This window comes from Rhineura floridana, chromosome 7, assembly GCF_030035675.1.
Source record: "Rhineura floridana isolate rRhiFlo1 chromosome 7, rRhiFlo1.hap2, whole genome shotgun sequence".
Classification (NCBI taxonomy): Eukaryota; Metazoa; Chordata; class Lepidosauria; order Squamata; family Rhineuridae; genus Rhineura; species Rhineura floridana.
Genome location: NC_084486.1, coordinates 107,564,506 through 107,586,628, shown reverse-complemented (window position 1 = coordinate 107,586,628; position 22,123 = coordinate 107,564,506). Strand labels below are relative to the sequence as shown.

General features: G+C 42.6%; 1 protein-coding gene across 2 annotated transcripts in view; it reads left to right on the top strand.

Annotated features, from left to right (window-relative positions):
- The first annotated feature begins 12,234 nt into the window (after positions 1-12,234).
- The window catches only part of FARSB (phenylalanyl-tRNA synthetase subunit beta), a 51,334-nt gene continuing 41,445 nt past the window's right edge, over positions 12,235-22,123 (top strand). Inside the window, exons 1-4 of one of the 2 annotated variants that reach the window (XM_061636783.1) lie at positions 12,235-12,369; positions 15,330-15,385; positions 17,627-17,660; positions 19,152-19,224. In XM_061636783.1, coding sequence (XP_061492767.1) covers positions 19,180-19,224 — 45 coding nt within the window. In that variant the 5' untranslated portion in view covers positions 12,235-12,369; positions 15,330-15,385; positions 17,627-17,660; positions 19,152-19,179. Of the gene's footprint in view, positions 12,370-15,329; positions 15,386-17,626; positions 17,782-19,151; positions 19,225-22,123 lie in introns of both variants that reach the window. The other variant, XM_061636782.1, reaches the window with a different exon arrangement.

Sequence of the window (22,123 nt, the reverse complement as noted above, 5' to 3'; positions counted from 1 at the left end):
GCAAATTTTCCTATAGAAGTTAGGGAGATTTGTATAGTAAAATTTGCATTGGATTTTTTAAAGTTGCATTGGAAAAAAAATTCTGATGCCCTACAAAGTAGTCTGATGTAGCATGTCTATTTTACTTGTATTTAGTAAACAAAGCTAAAACCTTTGAAACTGTCCAATTTGCCTTATACTGTATTTATAGTGCCCACTCATTGGTACTAATGAACTTATGAAATGGAAACTTTTTTTGTCCAAAAAAGCACTAGAAAAATTTCCTACATCACTGATGGTGGCTCCAGTCCTTCCTGGAGAATCATTCTCAAAAGGTGGGTGCCTTGGGAATTTCATTTGGCCATGGAGTGTCTCAAGGTTCTATCTTGTCCCACATGGTGTTCAATAGCTACATGAAGCTACCTAAAGTCATCTGGAGGTTTGGCTAAGTGTCACCAATATGCAGATGACACCTGGCTCTACGTCTCTTTTCCAACTACTCATCTTGGGGAGGTTTGTGGGCTTTCCATGGGCATCTGGTTGGCCACTGTAAGAACAGAATGCTGGACTAGATGGGCCACTGGACTGATCCAGCAGACTTTTATATTCTTACGTTGTTACAAGTTCTGAACCAGTGCCTGGAGGAAGTACTGGGATGGTTGAGAGTGAACAAGCTGAAACTTAACCCAGATGAGGTCTTGGACAGAGTTGCATTTCTTATGAAAGTCAATGACTGCAGTTTGGAAGCACTTCTTTGGAGGCTCAGGTGGTGGCAAGTAACCAGGGGCCCTTTTTAACAGCTTCAGCTGGTACGGCAGCTGCTACCCTGTCCGGAAATAATAGACTTTGGTTATCTATGCACTAGTCTAGTGACATCCAGGCTAGGCTACTGTAATGGGGTTGAACTTAAAAATGGTACAGAAACATTACCTGATAAAAAATACAGTCACTTGGTTATAGGTTGGAGCCAAGCAGTCAGAACATATTACACCTATAATGTACCAGTTGCGCCAGTGCATTTTCATTGCTGGCGATGACCTTAATAGGCCTAAATGGCTGGAGACCAGGTTACTTAAAGGACTGCCTACATCTGTACCAGCCTGCCTGTAACAAGAATGGCTTCTGAAGCCCTGCTGAGGTGCCTGCCTATAAATGGAACTAGATTGTCAATGGAACATCAGACAAGCCTATTAAGGGGTTTAAATGGGCCTTGAAGGCATCTGTCCCTATTACTGACATCATCATCATTATTCATGGAATCGCAGAGTTGGAAGGGGTCTATAAGGCCATTGAGTCTGCTCAGCGGATAAAACACAACTGCTGAAAATTACTACAAACCAGATAAATACAAATTAAGTAGTTCCTTAGTCAGAAGACTGGCAGCATTTTTTCCTAATTTGCATTACGATAAAAAAAACCTTTGTAACACTTTTGGTAACAGAAGATGACACATCACTTAAAGAGATCAATACCAAATTTGCAGAAATACTCCTAGGCAAAGCAGTTAATAGAGGGAAAATTAGCTTCTTCTGCATTCACTGTACTAATTACAAGACAGTAGAACATGTTCAACAGATTCCGTTACACCAGCTCCGCAAAGACATGTCTGCTCACTGACTAGGATCTTATTAAATTCGTCTTTCAACAGTGCCGATGGCAACACATTAAATGTTCTCCTGTACTTTGGAATGGTCAGTGAATACAAATATGAAGCTGCAGTGATTCCGTAATTGTTGTTATAGATTAGTGGAGAGCAAGATTTGTTAGCAGCCGTTCTCAAATGCTGCAAATCTAGATCTGTTAGTCTTTGGACAACAGAGATCTGGGCCTTCTTAAGCCCATAAATACCCAGCACTTCAGGGGAAAAGCCCATCTTAGTTATTTTCTTCACCATCCCACGCATCCAATGACTCACAAAGGAGTCCAAGAGCAGGAGCTGCTAAGAAGTGTAAGCATAACCACCATTTAAGGGCGTCAATCCAAATTTTACAAGCAACTGAATGAATACCTACTTCCAAATAAATAGCAGCATTACCCACACAAGGAGGGAGACCCAGTAGTTTCCTAAGGAATACAGACTGAACTCTTTCCATTTGAAAGTTGAAACCCAGAATCCAGATCGGAATACCGTAAGTGGAGGCACTGTTTTACAGTGGTTCCAATCCTATATCCAAGGTCAGAAAATAGCATTGGGTGACTGTCTTTCGGCCCCCTGGCAGTTGTACTGTGGCATGCCTCAGGGTACCATCTTGTCCCCAATGCTGTTTAACATCTATATGAAGCCCTTGGGAGTGGTCATCAGGAGATTTGGGGTGAGGTGTCAGCAGTATGCTGACGATACCCAGCTCTTTCTCCATAACATCTGAATTGGAAGAGGCTGTGCAAGCCCTTGGCCACTGCCCAGACTTGGCGGTGGTCTGGATGAGGGCCAATAAACTGAGTCTGAATCCTAGCAAGATGGAGGCACTGTAGGTGGTGGTTCCTGAGTTCAGATAATTGGTCAGTTGCCTGCTTTGGATGGGGTTGTACTCCCTCTGAAAGAGCAGGTTCGTAGTCTGGGGGTGCTCCTGGATCCATCTTTGTCACTAGAGGCCCAGGTGACCTCTGTGGCTAGGAATGCCTTTTACCAGCTTCGGCTGATGAGACAGCTGTGGCCCTTTCAGGACTGGGATAGCCTGACCACTGTTGCCCATGCACTGGTAACCACCAGGCTGGATTACTGTAATGCGCTCTATGTGGGGCTGCCCTTGAGGTTGGTCCGGAAGTTGCAGCTGGTGCAAAATGCGATGGCGAGACTGCTCACTGGGGCAGGGTATCGCCAACATGTCACTCCACTGCTGAAATAATTGCACAGGCTGCCCATTTCCTACTGGGCCAAGTTCAAGGTACTAGTTTTGGTGTACAAAGCCCTATACACCTTGGGACCAGAATACCTGAAAGACAGTCTTATCCCTTATATACTCAGTTGATCACTGCACTCTGCAGGTGAGGGCCTCCTGCAGATACCTTCTTATCAGGAGGTCTGTTCTGCACAACATAGGAAACGGACTTTTAGTGTGTCGGCACCTACCCTGTGGAATTCCCTCCCATTAAATATTAGGCAGGCGCCATCTCTGTTATCTTTTCGGGGCCTATTGAAGACTTTCCTCTTTCAACAAGCCTTTTAAGTTGAGACCTATCCAGCCTGCGTCTGTGTTGGAATTGCTTTTTAATATATTTTTTTAAAACCTTTCTTCCCTAAACAATATGTTTTTTTAACCCTTTTTATTTAAGATGTTTTTAAAGCTTTTTTAAAAAGTGTTTTTAAAGTTGTTTTGTTTTAATGTATTTTAAGGTCTGTTTTTGTGATGTTTTAAAGTGTTTTTGGTGCTTTTGTTTGCCGCCCTGGGCTCCTGCTGGGAGGAAGGGCACGATATAAACCAAATAAATAAATAAGTAAGTGAGCTGGGCCAGGGTCTTTGCTTTATAAGTTTGAATAGCAGAGGGAATGTATTGACCACCTTGCATAAAAAAGAATCTTAAGATAATCTGCTGACTAAAACTTGCTGAATCAATTGCCTACCTATGCTGTTGACCAAAGCCCAGAACTTTGCCTTTGGATCCCTAAGTATTTTATATGAGAAACTTGCTCAATAACATTACCATTGAAAATCCATTTGTATTGTTTCCTGGTTTTAGAAAACACTAAAACTTTAGATTTACAATAAGTAATAGTCAGATTATTATTAGAGCAGTAGGTCCCAAAAGCGGATAATAAACGATGTAACCCTATTCTTGACAAGGGTAACAATACGGCATTATCAGCACACAAAAGTAATGGTATTTTAACATTAGACAGTTTAGGAGCATGAGAGTCAACATTATGAAGAAAAGGTACTAAATCATTTAAAAATAAATTAAAAGAAAAAGAGCCAAAATACAGCGCGGTCTTACCTCCCTAGTAACCGAAATTGGATTAGTAATTTGACCCTGCTCCCCACATGTAACTTGACTGGAGGTCTGATTGTATAGAGATTTAATAAGAAATAATAAGCACTTTTCCATACTGCTATTCTGTAATTTGAGCCATAACAGATCTCTTGAGACCAGATCGAAAGCGGATTTGAGATCAATAAAGGCAGCAAAAAGTTTACCGACAGGAACTGAAGTAAATTTCTCAGCTAAATGTGCTAATACTGTACACAACTGTGGTCTAAGGTTGAACAACCGGCTTTAAACCCAATCTGTTCCTCATCAATTATGCTGTTTTAAACCCAATCTTAAAGCTTACCTTTAAGATACCTGGCATAAAATTTCCCAATTATTGAGAGAAGGTTGCTGGGGCAAGAGTGCTATCATATCTCCCCTCAGTCTTCTCTTCTCAAAGCTAAACGTGCCCAGTTCTTTCAGTCTCTCCTCATAAAGCTTTGTTTCCAGTCCCCTGATCATCCTTGCTGCCCTTCTCTGAACCAGTTCCAATTTGTCTGCATCCTTCTTAAACTGTGGTGTCCAGAACTGGATGCAGTACTCAAGATGAGGCCTAACTAGTGCCAAATAGAGGGGAACCAACATGTCACACGATTTGGAAACTATAGTTCTGTTAATGCAGCCTAAAATAGCATTTGCCTTTTTTGCAGTGATATCATGTTGTTGGCTCATATTCAGCTTGTGATCAAGAACAATCCCAAGATCCTTCTCACATGTATTGCTGAGCCAAGTATCCCCCATCTTATAACTGTGCATTTAGTTTATTTTTCCTAGGTGTAGAACTTTGCAGTTATCCCTGTTAAATTTCATTGTGTTGTTTTTAGCCCAATGCTCCAGCCTATCAAGATCCCTTTGAATTTTGTTTCTGTCTTCCAAGGTATTAGCTATCCCTCCCAATTTTGTTTCATCTGCAGATTTGATAAGATTTCCTGCACCTCTTCATCCAAGTCATTAATAAAAATGTTGAAGAGTGCTGGACCCATGATTGAGCCCTGCGGTACCCACTCATTACTTCCCCCCAATTTGAGAAGGAACCATTGATAAGCACTGTTTGAGTACTATTCTGTGGCCAACTGTGGATCCACCGATAGTTGTTCCATCCAGCCCACCTTTAGCTAGGTTGCTAATCAGAATATCATGGGGCACTTTGTCAAAAGCTTTGCAGAAGTCAATATATATTATGTCCACAGCATTCCCACAGTCTACCAGGGAGATTACCCGAACAAAAAAATGAGACAAGATTAATCTGGCAGGATTTCTTCTTGATAAATCCATGTTGGCTTCTAGTAATCACTGCATTGTTTTCAATTGACCACTTGATAATTTGCTCCAGAAAATTACCTGCCTTTCACCAGCAGGTCCCAGGGCAGGCACATATACACAAGCAGTTGAGGAAAGTAAATCCAGGAATAAATTCCTGATAGCTGGCCATAGGGTTCGGACAGTGATAGACTCCAGGTGATACTACAAGTCAGCTCAATTTACCTAGCTATGGAATTCCTTATATATATTCTTGATTTCCCTCCCCTGGATTAATAAGAAATTTGGGAAGACGTGAGGTTTCACAAGTTAGTTGCATTTTTTTTGGCGAACATTTTCTTAAGAAATGTATACAGTGCTGAAGCTATCTTTATATTCACTAATAGGCAAAAAACCTTGCGGTTTAAGAACGTATCTATAGCCCACAGATACGTTTATCAAATTTTTAAAAGCAGGGAAATTGGCAGCTATAGTGAATGCACCAGGGGAGCAGGAGACTTGACCTCCTCTCTGAGATATTGTACTGCCCTACAAATCTGACAAAATGCAAACACAATTTGGGTTGGTCTTTCACAGTCCAATCCACTTGCTGTGTAGCTTGGCAGAATTTGGTAACGTGCCTCTGAGCATACAAACTACGCTTCCCAGGATTCTCTGAGGGAAGCCATGACTGTCTCACATTAAATCAAAGTCTGGTGTGGGTGTGGCCCCGATTAGCCAATCCCAGCAGCTGTGAGTCTGGCTTTTAGAACTTTGACAGTTGGTTCTTACTGAGCATGCCCGACATTATTGTACGGTTCCAGGTTCTGAAATTAATTAAAAATCAGTCAGGCATTTTTTTTAACTTTTAAACTGCAGAAGATGAATGTCAGAGTAAGGGGCAAGGTCAGTAAAAGGATTACAGGTACTCTGTGAACATGGCTGATTTTTAATGAATTTCAACAGATTCTGAGTACTCTGTCAGAAAAAAAGTCCAAAAGGGCTCTGGATTTTTTTCTCTCTTTTTAGACTTTGAACTCTCTATTCTCTCCAACTGTTTTGTGTATTGCCATGAAAATTGAGAGGGTTGTTAAGCAAGCGTTTCTGAGTTCAGGACTATAAGTTTTGTTTTGAAATGAGCTTATGGGAAGCATCCGAATGGCATGGGGGTATTTTCCATTTAACACTGTGGATGTGAAAACCCCCTGCTGGCTATAGTATACAGCCACTCTTGTGGCTGTATAATTTACAGTTCCAAAATGGAAACACACATCTTTTTTACAGCCCTGATTAATCTCATCAGTAGCAACTTGTAATATCTAAAATGATCTTCAGCTTCATGATGCAACTTGCAGTGTTGTATAAATAATAGATTTTGCTTAAACAGCACACTTTGAGGAAAATCCCAAGAAGTCTTTCTATTTTCAATAATCCCAAAATGTCTGGCTTAGATCAGCTGGGAGCAGAGAGAGAAGCCTGGAGAGGAAAAGGCTAGATAGGCGGCCTATAAATTAAAGTTTATTATTTATTATTATTATTATCTCCGACACAAGGAATTCGTCCTGCTTTCATTCAGTTGTCACCCCAGAACTCATGCTCACACACTTCCCCTCTGCTACTGATGAACACATCTGTCGACAGGCAAGGTAGAGTATTAAATTCCCGCATTTTAAAAGTTTGATAACCGCATTCTGGTTTAGTTATGCTTTAAAAATACATTTTTGCATCAAGTGCCAGAACAGAAATGGGGATGCAAATTCTTACGTGTGTCTAATTGAAAGCAATACAATGCAAATTAATAACAAAATATTGTGGCACATTAAAGACTAACACATTTATTATGGCAGAAGCATTTGTGGACTAGAGTCAACAAGATGTAGCTGATGAAGTGGACTCTAGTCCACAAATGCATATTATACCGTAACAAATTTGGGAGCTGGAATACAGCAACATCTGTAGAACCGCCGGTTCCCCATCCCTGCCTTTGATAGTATAGGGTAAATATCAGGGGGAAAGCCTAGAGCCACAAGTTTATTTTAAAATGTAGTTGTCTAACTGTTAACACACTTTCAGAACACTACTCATCATGTTACTCAGAAGTAAGTCCCACTGAGTTCAACTGGATTCCCGAGTAAATGTGTTTAGAATTACAGCATTACTAAGAGACAGTATCAGGCTACAGCTCAGTGATAAAACATATACTTTGCATGTAGATGGCCCTAGATTGAGTTCCCATCAACTTCCAGTAAGACTGGGAAAGATCCATGTCTTAAACTGTGGAAAGTTGCTGTCAGTCAATGTAGGCAATACTGAACTAGATGTACCAATAGTATGACTTGGTATAAGGCGGAGCTATGCAATAAACAGAGGCATAGCAAAGTGGCAGAGCATCTGCTTGGCATGCAGAAGGTTCTAGGTCAGCCTTTTCCAACTAGTGGGCCACCAGATGTTGTTGGACCACATTCCCATCTTTCCTGACCATTGGCAATGCTGGCTGAGGCTGATGGGAGTTGTGGTCCAACAACATCTGGTGGCCCACTAGTTGGGAAAGGCTGTTCTAGGTTCAATCCCTGGCATCTCCAGGTAGGATTTGGAATGTCCCCTGTCTGAAACCCTGGAGAGCCATTGTCAGTCAGAGCTGACAGAACTGAGCTAGATGTTCTGACTTTGTATAGGGCAGACTCCTACATTCCTTACAAACAAACAGAAATCCTATCATGCTATAATGCTTGGAATTCTGTTTCTTATAGTGGAAGAGTTTCCCAAAATCACAGAGTTGGAGGGCATCTAGTCCAACCTCCTGCTCAATACAGGAAATCCAGAGCTAGAGTATTCCCAACAGATGGCTGTCCAGTACTTGCTTGAAGATTTCCAGTGAGGGAGTTAAAGTAGTAGTGGGTCCAACCTTTAAAAACGTTGTCTTTGACAAAAGTAAAAATAAAAAAATGCATGGGTTTTGCAGAATCGTAAACCAGCACAGACATAACTAAGCATTAGACATGTGTTCTTCGGATTGCAGACAGGATTTCCTGGTTATTTCTGATACCAGGGCAAGGGTGGGAAACCTCTGGCCCTCCAGATATTGTTGAACTCCAACTCCCATCAGTCCTAGTCAGCATGACCATTGTTCAGGAATGATGGGGCTTATAGTCCATCAACATCTGAATAGCCAAAAGTGCCCCACTCCTGTACTATGGCTCTCAGTATTAAAAGAGAAATTCCAGATACAATAAGGAACTGAAAACCATGATTTACTGTTACACTGATTTGGTGGCAGCAACAACATATCCAGCTCACCAAAAAGCAGAAGCAAAGGCAGAAGTTTGCACTCTTTCATCAGATTTGTTTTGATTAGTTTTTAAAGAGTTTGATTTTTTATGAAAATGCTTCCTGCAGCAGGGGAGGAGAAATAAACTCTCCACAGTGTTGTTGTCCCCATTTGTGATGTGAGAGACTGTGAGATATTATTTGGGAGTGCACAGAGAATGAACAGAGTATTAGCCCAAGGAAGACTGGCTTGTGAGGTGTGTTGTCTCCATACTGCAGGAAGGAGTGGGGCTGAAGCTAAGTGGCATATGATGACCCTATTATGTGATAGAGTCCACTGTTAACATCCTCATGTTGAAGGCTGGAAGAGGGTTTACAACCACCTTGTATTAAAGGGCCAGAGCCACCCCTACCATTAGGAAAAGTGAGGCAGCAATCTCAGGCAGCTGATGCTGTGGAGTGGCGAGAAGTGGCAAGATGTCAGATCTGTGGGTCATGTGGCCTGTCTTGTGCTCTCTAAGGTAGCCTGCTGCCCTCAGGAGGCCGCTGACTTATTACCAGTGTTGAAATAAGAGTCAACTGTCAATTCAATTTATCTCTGTATGTAGAAGGGAGGCGGATAACATCTTCATCCTGAGCTGCAAAATGTGTTGGGCTGGCCCTAGGGCTGAGAATGATGCTGGCTCACAATAGCTATCAAATAAAAGTTTTAAGAACTGTCACTTACTCCAGCTTTCCACAATATAACCTTGGATACTGGTTTCCCTTGCATATACTAACTGTGCATAAATAATATCGAGATCCAGACAGTGGAACAAATATAACAGGAGGATATATAGATGTTTCAACCGAATTCGGTTTCCTAACTTTATTCATATGTCTAAGGTGTCCATTTACCTTGGAAAAGTCCCACTGAAATCGATGGGGCTTACTTCCTAGTAGACACGTATAAGACTGCACTGTCAATCACCTGCAATCATTTCATAGCCATTCTGAAGGCAGGGATATAAACACAATAAATATTTGAAGTTCAGCCCAAAATAACAACATGAGGGAGCACAGCAAAGGTAAATCTAGTTAAATTAACACCTCCATCGTCCCCTCACAACTTGGAAGTTGTTTAAAATGCTTGGAAGTTGTTTAAAAACACTATATTAGAAGCTCAACTGGAGTGCATACCGCAGATCAGAAAAGGTACCGCCAGGGCCAAGAAGATGCCAGCATGGTTAACGAGCAAAGTCAAGGAAGCTCTTAGAGGCAAAAAGTCTTCCTTCAGAAAATGGAAGTCTTGTCCGAATGAAGAAAATAAAAAAGAACACAAACTCTGGCAAAAGAAATGCAAGAAGACAATAAGGGATGCTAAAAAAGAATTTGAGGAGCACATTGCTAAGAACATAAAAACCAACAACAAAAAATTCTATAAATACATTCAAAGCAGGAGACCATCTAGGGAGACAATTGGACCCTTGGATGATAAGGGAGTCAAAGGTGTACTAAAGAACGATAAGGAGATTGCAGAGAAGCTAAATAAATTCTTTGCATCTGTCTTCACAGTGGAAGATATAGGGCAGATCCCTGAATCTGAACTAACATTTGCAGGAAGGGATTCTGAGGAACTGAGACAAATAGTGGTAACGAGAGAGGAAGTTCTAAGCTTAATGGACAATATAAAAACTGACAAATCACCGGGCCCGGATGGCATCCACCCGAGAGTTCTCAAAGAACTCAAAGGTGAAATTGCTGATCTGCCAACTAAAATATGTAACTTGTCCCTCGGGTCCTCCTCCATGCCTGAGGACTGGAAAGTGGCAAATGTAACGCCAATCTTCAAAAAGGGATCCAGAGGGGATCCCGGAAATTACAGGCCAGTTAGCTTAACTTCTGTCCCTGGAAAACTGGTAGAAAGTATTATTAAAGCTAGATTAACTAAGCACATAGAAGAACAAGCCTTGCTGAAGCAGAGCCAGCATGGCTTCTGCAAGGGAAAGTCCTGTCTCAGTAACCTATTAGAATTCTTTGAGAGTGTCAACAAGCATATAGATAGAGGTGATCCAGTGGACATAGTGTACTTAGACTTTCCAAAAGCGTTTGACAAGGTACCTCACCAAAGGCTTCTGAGGAAGCTTAGCAGTCATGGAATAAGAGGAGAGGTCCTCTTGTGGATAAGGAATTGGTTAAGAAGCAGAAAGCAGAGAGTAGGAATAAACGGACAGTTCTCCCAATGGAGGGCTGTAGAAAGTGGAGTCCCTCAAGGATCAGTATTGGGACCTGTACTTTTCAACTTGTTCATTAATGACCTAGAATTAGGAGTGAGCAGTAAAGTGGCCAAGTTTGCCGACAACACTAAATTGTTCAGGGTTGTTAAAACAAAAAGGGATTGCGAAGAGCTCCAAAAAGACCTCTCCAAACTGAGTGAATGGGCGGAAAAATGGCAAATGCAATTCAATATAAACAAGTGTAAAATTATGCATATTGGAGCAAAAAATCTTAATTTCACATATACACTCATGGGGTCTGAACTGGCGGTGACCGACCAGGAGAGAGACCTCGGGGTTGTAGTGGATAGCACGATGAAAATGTCGACCCAGTGTGCGGCAGCTGTGAAAAAGGCAAATTCCATGCTAGCGATAATTAGGAAAGGTATTGAAAATAAAACAGCCGATATCATAATGCCGTTGTATAAATCTATGGTGCGGCCGCATTTGGAATACTGTGTACAGTTCTGGTCGCCTCATCTCAAAAAGGATATTATAGAGTTGGAAAAGGTTCAGAAGAGGGCAACCAGAATGATCAAGGGGATGGAGCGACTCCCTTACGAGGAAAGGTTGCAGCATTTGGGGCTTTTTAGTTTAGAGAAAAGGCGGGTCAGAGGAGACATGATAGAAGTGTATAAAATTATGCATGGCATTGAGAAAGTGGATAGAGAAAAGTTCTTCTCCCTCTCTCATAATACTAGAACTCGTGGACATTCAAAGAAGCTGAATGTTGGAAGATTCAGGACAGACAAAAGGAAGTACTTCTTTACTCAGCGCATAGTTAAACTATGGAATTTGCTCCCACAAGATGCAGTAATGGCCACCAGCTTGGATGGCTTTAAAAGAAGATTAGACAAATTCATGGAGGACAGAGCTATCAATGGCTACTAGCCATGATGGCTGTGCTGTGCCACCCTAGTCAGAGGCAGCATGCTTCTGAAAACCAGTTGCCGGAAGCCTCAGGAGGGGAGAGTGTTCTTGCACTCCGGTCCTGCTTGCGGGCTTCCCCCAGGCACCTGGTTGGCCACTGTGAGAACAGGATGCTGGACTAGATGGGCCACTGGCCTGATCCAGCAGGCTCTTCTTATGTTCTTATGTTCTCTACCCCAAAACCAGCGCCCAGTTGAATGCAGATCCGTTTACCTATTCACTTGCAGGAAGACACGTTGTCTTCCTAACTGATGGCGGAACTAAAGGAGATCGGAAGCGAAAGGGGGCGTGTTATCCACCCTCTTCCATCTCTACAAAAGTCTATGGACAGAGTGGTGCGCGCAGCCTCTGCTGATGTAAGATTATGGATTTTAGCTGTCTAAACCTTGCCTGATCAAACTTCTCAAAGTTTAGGCAGGTTTCTATCTGTTGAAGCAGGTACCGCATTATAATTTAGTACCTCGAGGATGTTTATGACAGGTCGCGCGCTTGGGTCAGCCGGACGGACGGAGAGAGAATCGGAGGGGCACAGTTGGATCAGGCAGTAGTTTAGACAGTAGTCATGAACAACAGAGGCTTTGCGCCGACCCGGCAAAGGGTCTTTCATATGTCGAGTGCGTATGACATATGAGCAGTAGGGGACACTGTGAGAGAGTGTACTTCTTTCTGCTGGCCATGCCGACTATCAGCGTGAAGCGGGATTTGCTTTTCCAAGCTCTGGGCAGGAGTTACAGTAAGTGGGAAACGGGAGTTGTCCGAGAGGCTTGTCTCAATGGTGCTTGGATATCTCTGGATCCGAGGAGGTTAGGAGAAGGTAGCTGCAGAAGCGGCCAGAATTAGAATTAGGGAAGCCTGTTAATTGACAGGGCAAAGCAAGGGGTACGTAAGTATGCAGGATTCGGAGCATTTGTTGTTGTTACGTGACTTCAAGTTGACTTATGGCGACTATGAATCAGCGACCTCCAGTAGCATCTGTTATAAACCACCCTGTTCAGATCTTGTAAGTTCAGGTCTGTGGCTTCCTTTACGGAATCAATCCATCTCTTGTTTGGCTTTCCTTTTTTTCTACTACCTTCTGTTTTTCCCAGCATTATTGTCTTTTCTAGTGAATTGTGTTTTCTCATTATGTGTCCAAAGTATGATAACCAGACAGTTCGAACATATAAAACCGATTCTGGCCTGCTTGCATTGGCTGCCTGTATGTTTCCAAGCTCGATTCAAGGTGCTGGTTTTAACCTGTAAAGCTTTGCACGGCTTAGGACCACAGTACCTGATGTAACGCCTCTCCCGACATGAACCCACCTGTACACTACGCTCAACATCAAAGGCCCTCGTCCAGGTGCCTACTCTGAGGGAAGCAGCATGGGAGATGGCTTTCTCAGTGGTGGCCCCCAAATTATGGAATGATTTCCCGGCCACTGTTATCTTTTCAGCACCAGGTCAAGACTTTCCTCTTCTCCCAGGCATTTTAGCATGTATTTTTAAATTGCTTTCTAAAAATGTGTTTTTAAATTTGTATATTTGTTTTTAATGTTTTTAATTGTTGTAAACTGCCCAGAGAGCTTCAGCTATGGGGCAGTATGCAAATGCAATAAATAAATAAACAAAAAAACAAATAACTTCAGTTTTATCATTTTAGCTTTTAGTGACAGTTCTGGTTTAATTTTTCCTCTTTCACGTTCATCAGTATTTGTTTCATATCATAACTGGTTTCTGCTAGTAGTGTGGTATCGTCTGCATATCTTAAATTTGATATTTCTCCCTCCAATTTTCACACCTCCTTCATCTTGGTCCAATCCTGCTTTCCATATGATGTTCTGCATATAGATTAAACAAATAGGGTGATAAAATACACCTTCTCACACCCTTTCTGATGCGGAACCAATTGGTTTCTCCACATTATGTCCTTACAGTAGCCTCTTGTGCAGAGTATAGGTTGCGCATCTGGACAATCATGCTGTGGCATCCCCATTTCTTTTAAGGCATTCTATAGTTTTTCATGATCTACACAATCAAAGGCTTTGCTGTAATCTGTAAAGCATGGGGTGATTTTCTTCTGAAATTCTTTGGTTCGTTCCATTATCCAATGTATGTTTGTGATATGATCTCTTGTACTTCTTCCCTTTCTAAATCCAGCTTGGACATCTGGCATTTCTTGCTGCAGGTTTTACAATGGAGTAAGTCCCTGATCACAGCCTGTTTCCCAGAATACTCTGAGCCCCAAGGGCAGGCAAACTACAAGGCACCCTTCCCCAGCTTTGAGGCCCAGGTGTTGCTAGGGTACTATTTTGAGATCCCTGACTGTTAACCATGCTGACTAGGGATGATGGGGATTGTAGTCCAGCAATGTCTAGGGAAGGCTGAGGTTGATGGGTTGTGCCCCACCATGTTACCATTAGCTTTTGGTCTGAGTGAAATTGAAGGAATGTTTCTTTCCTTTGGGAAGAACGGAGACATGTTAAAATTAAGGATCCTAATTCCTTCCATGGTTATGGGGAAGCATTGCATTTCAGATGTAGATCCCTTTAGAGATCTGTAGAGTGGGAGGGGACAGTGTAGGGTAGGCCAGCTTGTCTTGGCCCCCGTTTGCTTCATGGAGGTTCAACGTGCTTTTTGACCAGTGGTACTTGTAGTTTCTGGCTTATTTTGAGGTACTACTGGTAGAAAATTCAGTGCAATATATGCTTTGGTAGGTCACAATGCCATGTGGCTTTTGTATTCAAGTTCTACTTGATTGATTGATTGCAGCTATTCTATAATAGAAAAGCCTAGCTACCCAATTCTTTGAAAGTGTCAAACAACAGTAAGAAACCAAGAGCAGTGTCCTGTGGTTCTGGGAAGCTTCTACAGTAGGGCCCCGCTTATACGGTGGGTTCTGTTCTGGACTCCTGCCGTAAAGCGCAAATCACCGTAAAGCAGAACTCCATTGACTTTAATGGGGCACGTCGTGCCAAAATGCCGCAAAATTGGCTTTAAAAGAGGGGAGGAAAGCCTCTGCATTAGCAGAACGCCGGGAAGTGGGGCCCTACTGTACTTAGCTATATATGCACTCCTCTTTTTTTTTTTTTGAAGGCTATTTTCATGCATGCCCCTCCAGATTGATTGATTCCGTGATGCGGAAAGAGGATTTCTGGAAGTATGCTCAGGATATGTTACGATTCTACACAAATTTGTGTAGAAACAACAGTGCACCAAAAATAAACATGGTTGGTATAATGAAAAGTATGAAAAGGAGCAGAAGCAATATAATGAAGAGTATGAAAAGAAGTAGAAAGGAACAAATGAGAGGTTATTTCGTTTTGCAACAACAACAACAAATACATGTTGTCAGCTTGCAGTTAGTAACCAGAGGCTAAATTATGCTGTAAAATTCAGATAAGTAAGTGAGATATCAAACTGCAATATGGTATTTGTGGATGACCTATGGATAACTTAACTACTTTCAGTTGTCAGCATTAAAATTATCTGAACATTGTCATCTTACAGCTGTAAAGCAGGTTACAGCAAGAAGAATAGGAGTGGCAAATTAGATTTGTGGAAAAATTGGGGGTTTTCCTATACTTTCTGGTCAGTTCTGGAACTTCTTATTAAATGCCAAGATGGAATCTGTTACGCTTTTCAAAAGGACTGAACTATTTTGACTTATTGTAAATATTAACATATGCCATACCTAATCAACGAATTTCTTTTCAGCGGATGAAGAATTTGATGAATTATGCTTTGAGTTTGGATTGGAACTTGATGAAATTGTAAGTAATTATTTTGATTGTCATATCTACTTGCAAAGCTATTTAAAATATGGCATGTGTTGTGTAATCCAGCAACAAAACTTCATTCCTGAATCCTTAGGGTCTAGTTCAGTAAATAGTTTACTAGTATAGTGAAACTTTACAGCAACTGCTATTTATTCTGGATTATATTTCCTAAGTTCTCAATGCCATGTTCAGTTTTCAATATGGGTATCGCGTCTCCCAACAGCTCACTCGGTAACCTCTTGAAGTGTATGTCATCTTCCCTTTTCTACCAGCTTCTTTCAGAGGCCAGTGTGGCTTTAGCGCTGTCTTTGACTGAAGCTGTTCAAAAACATTCCGTTCACTGGTCAGTTTTCCAGTTCAGATGTATTTTTGAAGGTTTATTCTTTTGTCAGAAAATATAAATTGTTCGCTTGTCTAGCTTAGGTAAATCAGATATCAGAATGTAAAGAGTGTCTTTGATCACTAACAGTGCTCAAGAATATGTGTGGTAATATTTATTTAATTTATTTTTTATTTAATTTTTTTATACTGCCCTTTGTACAAATGCTATGGCAGTTTACAACAGTAAAACACACTAAAGCAAGGTAAGCAAAAACACATTGCAATAACAGACTAGAGAACAGACTAACTTACAAACAACAACCACATTAGCCAGACAATCTCTCAAAGTTTAGTATCGGTAACCCACAAAAGCCTTGGTTAATAAGCACTGAATCCAAGAAATAGACACCTGCCTTATTTCAAGAGGGAACACGGTTCAACAGAGTAGGTGCACAACAGAATAAGCCCACCCCCTCGTTGCTGGCAGATGTACTTCGGCAGGCTGCAGCATAACCAGCAGAACTTCATCCTCAGAGTTTTATTATTAATTTTATATCCTGTCCTTCCTCCCCAAAGCAGCTAATGCAGAACCAAATAGGTAGGCAGATGTAAAGATATTCCTTCAGATAACCATGTCCCATGTTTACGGCTTTATAAGTCAACAAGAAAACATTAGATTTGGCCGGGTAGCAAATTGGCAGTCAGTAGTGCTCTTTTAGCAGTGGTGTTGCATGAATATAGTAGGTTGCTTCAGTTAGCAGCCTAACCACTGCATATTGCACAAGCTGCTGCTTCTGGCCCAACCTTAAGGACAGCCTCACACAGAGTACATTACAGTAGTCCAGTCTTGAAATTACCAATGAATGGATCTCTGTGGCCAAGCTATCCTTGCCCAGGAACAGCTATAGCTTACAGGCTGTAGTTGAACTTAATTATAGTAAGTTAATGGCTATCAAAGTTTCTAGTTATCATGAGGTTTTAAAAAATTCTGAAACTCTGATCTCTATCTGTGCATCTGATTTGATCTGTGCCTCTGTCAATGTGTTGCTAGTGATGTACAAACTCAGCAGTGTATTAATGAGTACAGTAGGGCCCCACTCATACAGCGGGTTACGTTCCGGACCCCCGCTGAAAAGCGAAAAGCGGAACTCATTGAATAGAATGGTGCATGACGCCCGAAAACCGCCGTAAAAGTGGAACAAGTGCCGTGTGAGTGGGGCTTTAGTCTAATTGCGTCTAATTGAGACTGCCGCATTAGCGAAGTGCTGTAAAGCGAAGCACCGTAAAGAGAAGCCCTACTGTAGCTGCTGGAATTAGTTGTCAGAATTTATAGATTTGTGTATTCATGTGTTTTAAAACTGGGGCCTTTTGTCACTGTTACGTAACTAATTCAATTCCATGTTCCACTAAGAAAATAGTTGTACGTGGTCTCCTGGTGTATAAAAGAGAGAACAATGATGTGTAGCTTATAGATGTACTGTATCAGAGCCGTTAAGCTGTTTTCTTAAGAGGCAGATTAAATGCTATAAACTGACAGTTGTGTAACTTATTGTATTTACTACAGGTAATAATAGATGTGCACCATTTAATTTTTTTGCCTCATGTTGAAATCCTATGCAGAGTTACCTGGAAATAAATCCCATTGACTCATTGGGACTTACTTCTGAGTAAACATGCTTAGGATTATGCAGTCAGGCATCCAAATGGCTTGGGCTGTCTCTGACTGGTATAGACAACTAAATCTTCCGATTTTCAAACTAATTTATTTCTTTAGGTATCTCTTTAGGGATCCGCTTGTTTGTGTATAAAGGCACATTAAGCAAAGTTATTTTATTTTCCCGTTTATGCATTATTGTGTCCAAAACCACAGTTTGTGATACAAACTTTCTGTAAAGTACCTTTGTTTCATTTCAGACTTCCGAGAAGGACATAATAAGCAAAGAGAAAGGTGATGGAAAGGCAGAGGGTGCCTCAGAAATAATTCTCTATAAAATTGATGTTCCTGCTAACCGATATGACCTTCTTTGTTTGGAAGGTCTAGTCAGAGGTCTTCAGGTCTTTAAAGAGAGGTAATGTGCTATATGGAGAAGTTATATATAGTAAGTTGCAAACATGTATTAGTAAGCCAGTGACATCTGAGCATGTAGATGAACCACTTCCATTTGTTTTACCTCTGAACAGTGTTTGTATAACTAGGCAGGAGATTTGAAGTGTCTAACACAAGTAAAGCAGATGTGCAGAGTCCTCCAAATGTATCACAATACATTAGGGGTATATTAACATATACTCTGAATTTAAGTCACACTTTATTCTCCTTTTTCCTAATTTGACTGCTTTCAAGTCAAATCCGATTTATGGCAAACCTACGAATAGCGTTTTCATGGTAAGCGGTATTCAGAGGGGGTTTACCATTGCCTTCCTCTGAGGCTGAGAGGCAGTGGCTGGCCCAAGGTCACCCAGTGAGCTTCATGGCTGTGTGGGGATTTGAACCCTGGTCTCCCAAGTCGTAGTCCAACAAGTTCAGGATTATTACAACCTTAAGTGATTTGATTTACTATTCTATTGGATTTATGTGATTTCTGTTTGCATTCATTGTGCGTCTGTTTGTCTTTATGCGACGTCTTGCTGCAGAATGTACATCATATCTTACGCATACTTTCTCAGAAGTCATCCCCATTGGGTTTGATAAGATTTACTCTTCAATGTGCATAGCATTACAGCCTTTTTAAGTACTTGGAGTAATCTACATGCCATACAAGTTACTGAGGCCCCAATCCCCAGATCATCACATGCAACAGTGAGTTGTGTGTATTGTAATTTCTGCAGGAGTTTGCCAAGCAGATGGTTGTCACTGTCAGAAGTGACAATCACTTGGGAGAGGAAGGAGGGTTCTATTCATGATCCTCAGTCAACCCATAACTCACAAAACAGGCCCTCAGCTGTGTCTTGGTTGTTAGCACCAACCATCTGTTTGGCAAATGTAGTCTTAGTTAGCAGGTAGGATTTGATGTGCAGCCCCAGGTCTTGGTTGTGGGTGGTGGTGGTATTATTCTTCACAGAAACCTTTTATACATGTGGGAAGGGGATCTTCCTTTGGGGCATGAATTCATCATACACCCCTATAATGAATTTGTATTATTTTAAGTGCAAAAGAAAAAGTGCAGCCTGTTTCCAGTAGATTTTAGGTACTTAAAAATATTTTTAAAAAAAGTTGAACCAAATTTGTTACAATTTCAAATATTTAAGGCATAGACCGCTTCTTGTTCTTCATGCATGGATAGGAGACTGACTAGAAGGTGGCAGAATGCAATTCTGTTCTTGGGAGCTATGCACGTTGCTTGGAGAAAGGGAGGATTCACAGTTCAGTGTCACAACTTCTTCTATGCACGTAAATTTGTCCTTTAATGTTAGACTGTAATCTCAATACTTAATATTTTAGAATAAGGGCTCCACGATACAAAAGGATCATGCCACTTCCTGGTGAAATTCAAAGGCTTACCATCACTGAAGAGGTAAATAAAACAGATCTTAGCATCACATATCAATAAATATTTATCATAATTGTTGCTGGTGGGGTCTCTTTAGAAATTCTAAACTCTGCTTTATTTGATTTGTAGCAAAACGTATGTTAGAGGTACTATTTTCCATAGGAGGTGGGCCATCACCGTGGGAAATAGTTCCACCTATCGTGCGAAGGCAAGAATGTTTTTGAAGTCAAGACTAGGGACGTCATGCTCCTCCCACTCTCCAGTTCATTCTTGCCTTCGTACGAACAAGATTGGAATTTCACGTAGCATTTAGCTAAGTCTCGTATTCGTTTGTCTATTTCTCTTTAAAGCCTTTTTTTCCCGTTTTTTGTGGCTAGCCTACTGAGGATCCCCTCAGAGACCGCGGCTGCGGCTCTCTTCCCCCTTTCCTCAGAGCTATTTAATTTCTTTTATTTCCTTGACTGGGGGCTCCCTCTGAGACCGCGGCTGAGGCTCTCTTTGTTTTGGCAGTTTCAAGCCCCCTCCCCCCCCCCGGCTCTGTCGTATCCGTAGCCAGGGGGCTCCCTCAGTGACCGCGGCTGCGGTCTCTTTTTGATCGCTTTTGATCGCTTGTGAGGGAAGGGGAATCCCCCTCCCTCCCCCCCCGATCGTTGCCGCGGCTGCGGCTGATCCGATCTCAGCGGGAGCTTGCAGCTGCGGCTCCCGCCGTCACTCCTTTACCTCAGATCGCCCTCGCTACGTGGCTTAAATCCCACTGCGAAGGGCTTTACAGACCGCGATGGCGGCTCTCTCTGCGGCGGCTGCCGTTTTTTCCTCTACCTGCTTCTTCCAGAGTTTTTCCAGAGCCGCTACTGCAGCTTTCGGCGAGTCCGTGCTGGGCAGCCCTTCCCCCAGTTCGCTTCCGACGGCCGCCATTGCTCCTTCTCCCTCAGCCCCCTTTTGATCGTTTTTTCCCGCCCGTTTTTCCGGGCGCCATTTTTTGAAATTCAAAATTCCCGCCTTTTTTGTTACCATTTATTAAGCATCGGATACCTCCCCTGCAGGCTATCTATCTGTATGTTTGTGTATATGTGCTGCTGACAAACTTACACAAGGCTGATTTACACACATTTTTACTGTGGCTGTAATCCTTGTGGCTGAATTATATTATCAAGGCTGGAGCTCCAATCCTAGTGGGCTGGATTGTATTATCAAGGCTGGAGCTTTAATCCTAGTGGCTGGATTACATTATCAAGGCTGGAGCTTTAATCCTAGTGGCTGGATTACATTATCAAGGCTGGAGCTTTAATATCAGTGGCTGACTTGTATTAAATCTGATTTACATTGTATATTCTGCCCCCTCTGGGGCCGTGAACAAGCCAAAAACCCAGCCTACAGCACTAATCTGAGTGTGCCAACTCTAAAACAGCCTATATTATATTAACGCTGATACCTCAGTGCATTCTGCCCCCTCTGTGGCAGTGCATTTCGCCATCTGCCAGTGTATCCTACCCCCTCCGTGGTAGTACGCTGTGCCAGTTCGGGTCTTTACATCCTGCCCCCTCCGTGGCAGTGTACTGCACCAAGGTTTATATAAGATGGCAGAACAGCCAGGCATGTCACCATCAACACACATGGTGCCAGATCAGCCAGACATGCCACAATCAGCCAAGCCACAACATCCTAACACGTCTAAGACCAGACATGCCAAAGCACTGGCTAAGACAAAACATCTTTCCAGCCATAGTAAACCAAAGCGCCCTCGTTATGTCTCTGTGCCAACCAACGCCACAGCACAGACACACATAAGTGACAGTTTCCATTCTCCTACTACTGCCTCTGACGAGGAAGAGTTTGTTGGCTTTCCCACTCACTGTTCGCCTAACGAACCTACCTCCGGTTTACCGCCTCAAACTTCTGTTCCATTAGTTCACCAGGCACATACATCTCCCACATCTGGTCTGCAGCTGTCTCCTGATTTCCTCTCCCAACTCCAAGCCATGCTGGCTTTTTTCACGCGAATGCAGTCACTACCACAAGCTCCTGCCATACCCCCACCCAACATGGGCCAACGTGCGTTCCATGAAGCTCATCCTTCCTGTTCACCAGATCCCTTTGATGTAGCCAGAGGCAGATGTACGGATGAAGCCTCGTATGCGGAGGAGTCAACTTTCACTGACCATGTTGAAGGAGACGACTGGAGCGACTATTCAGATCATGAGGAGGATACTTCGTATCGCTTGTTCGATACCTCAGATTATCAACCGCTAGCACGTAGGGTACTTCATACCCTTGGTCTCCAGACTGCGCCTTCTACTTCGTCCGCCCCAGCTATCAAAGGGGCCAAGGTCCTCAAATCCCCTGCACCTACTGAACACTACATCCCGGTGCCGGACCCAATTGCCAAATTAGCCTCCGAAGAATGGGCTCATCCACTCAAAGCCCGACGCTTCAAGAACCTGGCTGACAGATTGTACGCCCTAGCCCCAGACTTTGCCACCAAGTTAGATGTCCCTGGCATAGATGAACCAATCGCTCGTCTCGTTTCAAGATCTCTTTTGCCCAGGGAAGGGGAATCCCACCTAAAAGATACTACTGAGCGACGAATAGACTTCGCCCTCCGCAAGAATCACGAGGCCACTGCCTTAGCCATGCGTGCCTCCGCTTCAGCCTCCATATTCTCCAGAGCCTCTATGATGTGGATGGATGACCTTCTAGAGGATGCTAACCCTGATCCTGTCGCCTTCAGAAGAGCACTATCGAAATTACGTAAGTCAGCAGCTTTTGTGGCCGATGCCACTTTGGATGCCACTCAATTAGGGGCACGAGCCATGACGACTCAAATAGTCGCTCGTCGCACCCTCTGGCTTCGCCACTGGCAAGCTGATTCGGCGGCCAGACTGAACCTGTCCAAGGCTCCTTACTCCGGATCTCTACTCTTCGG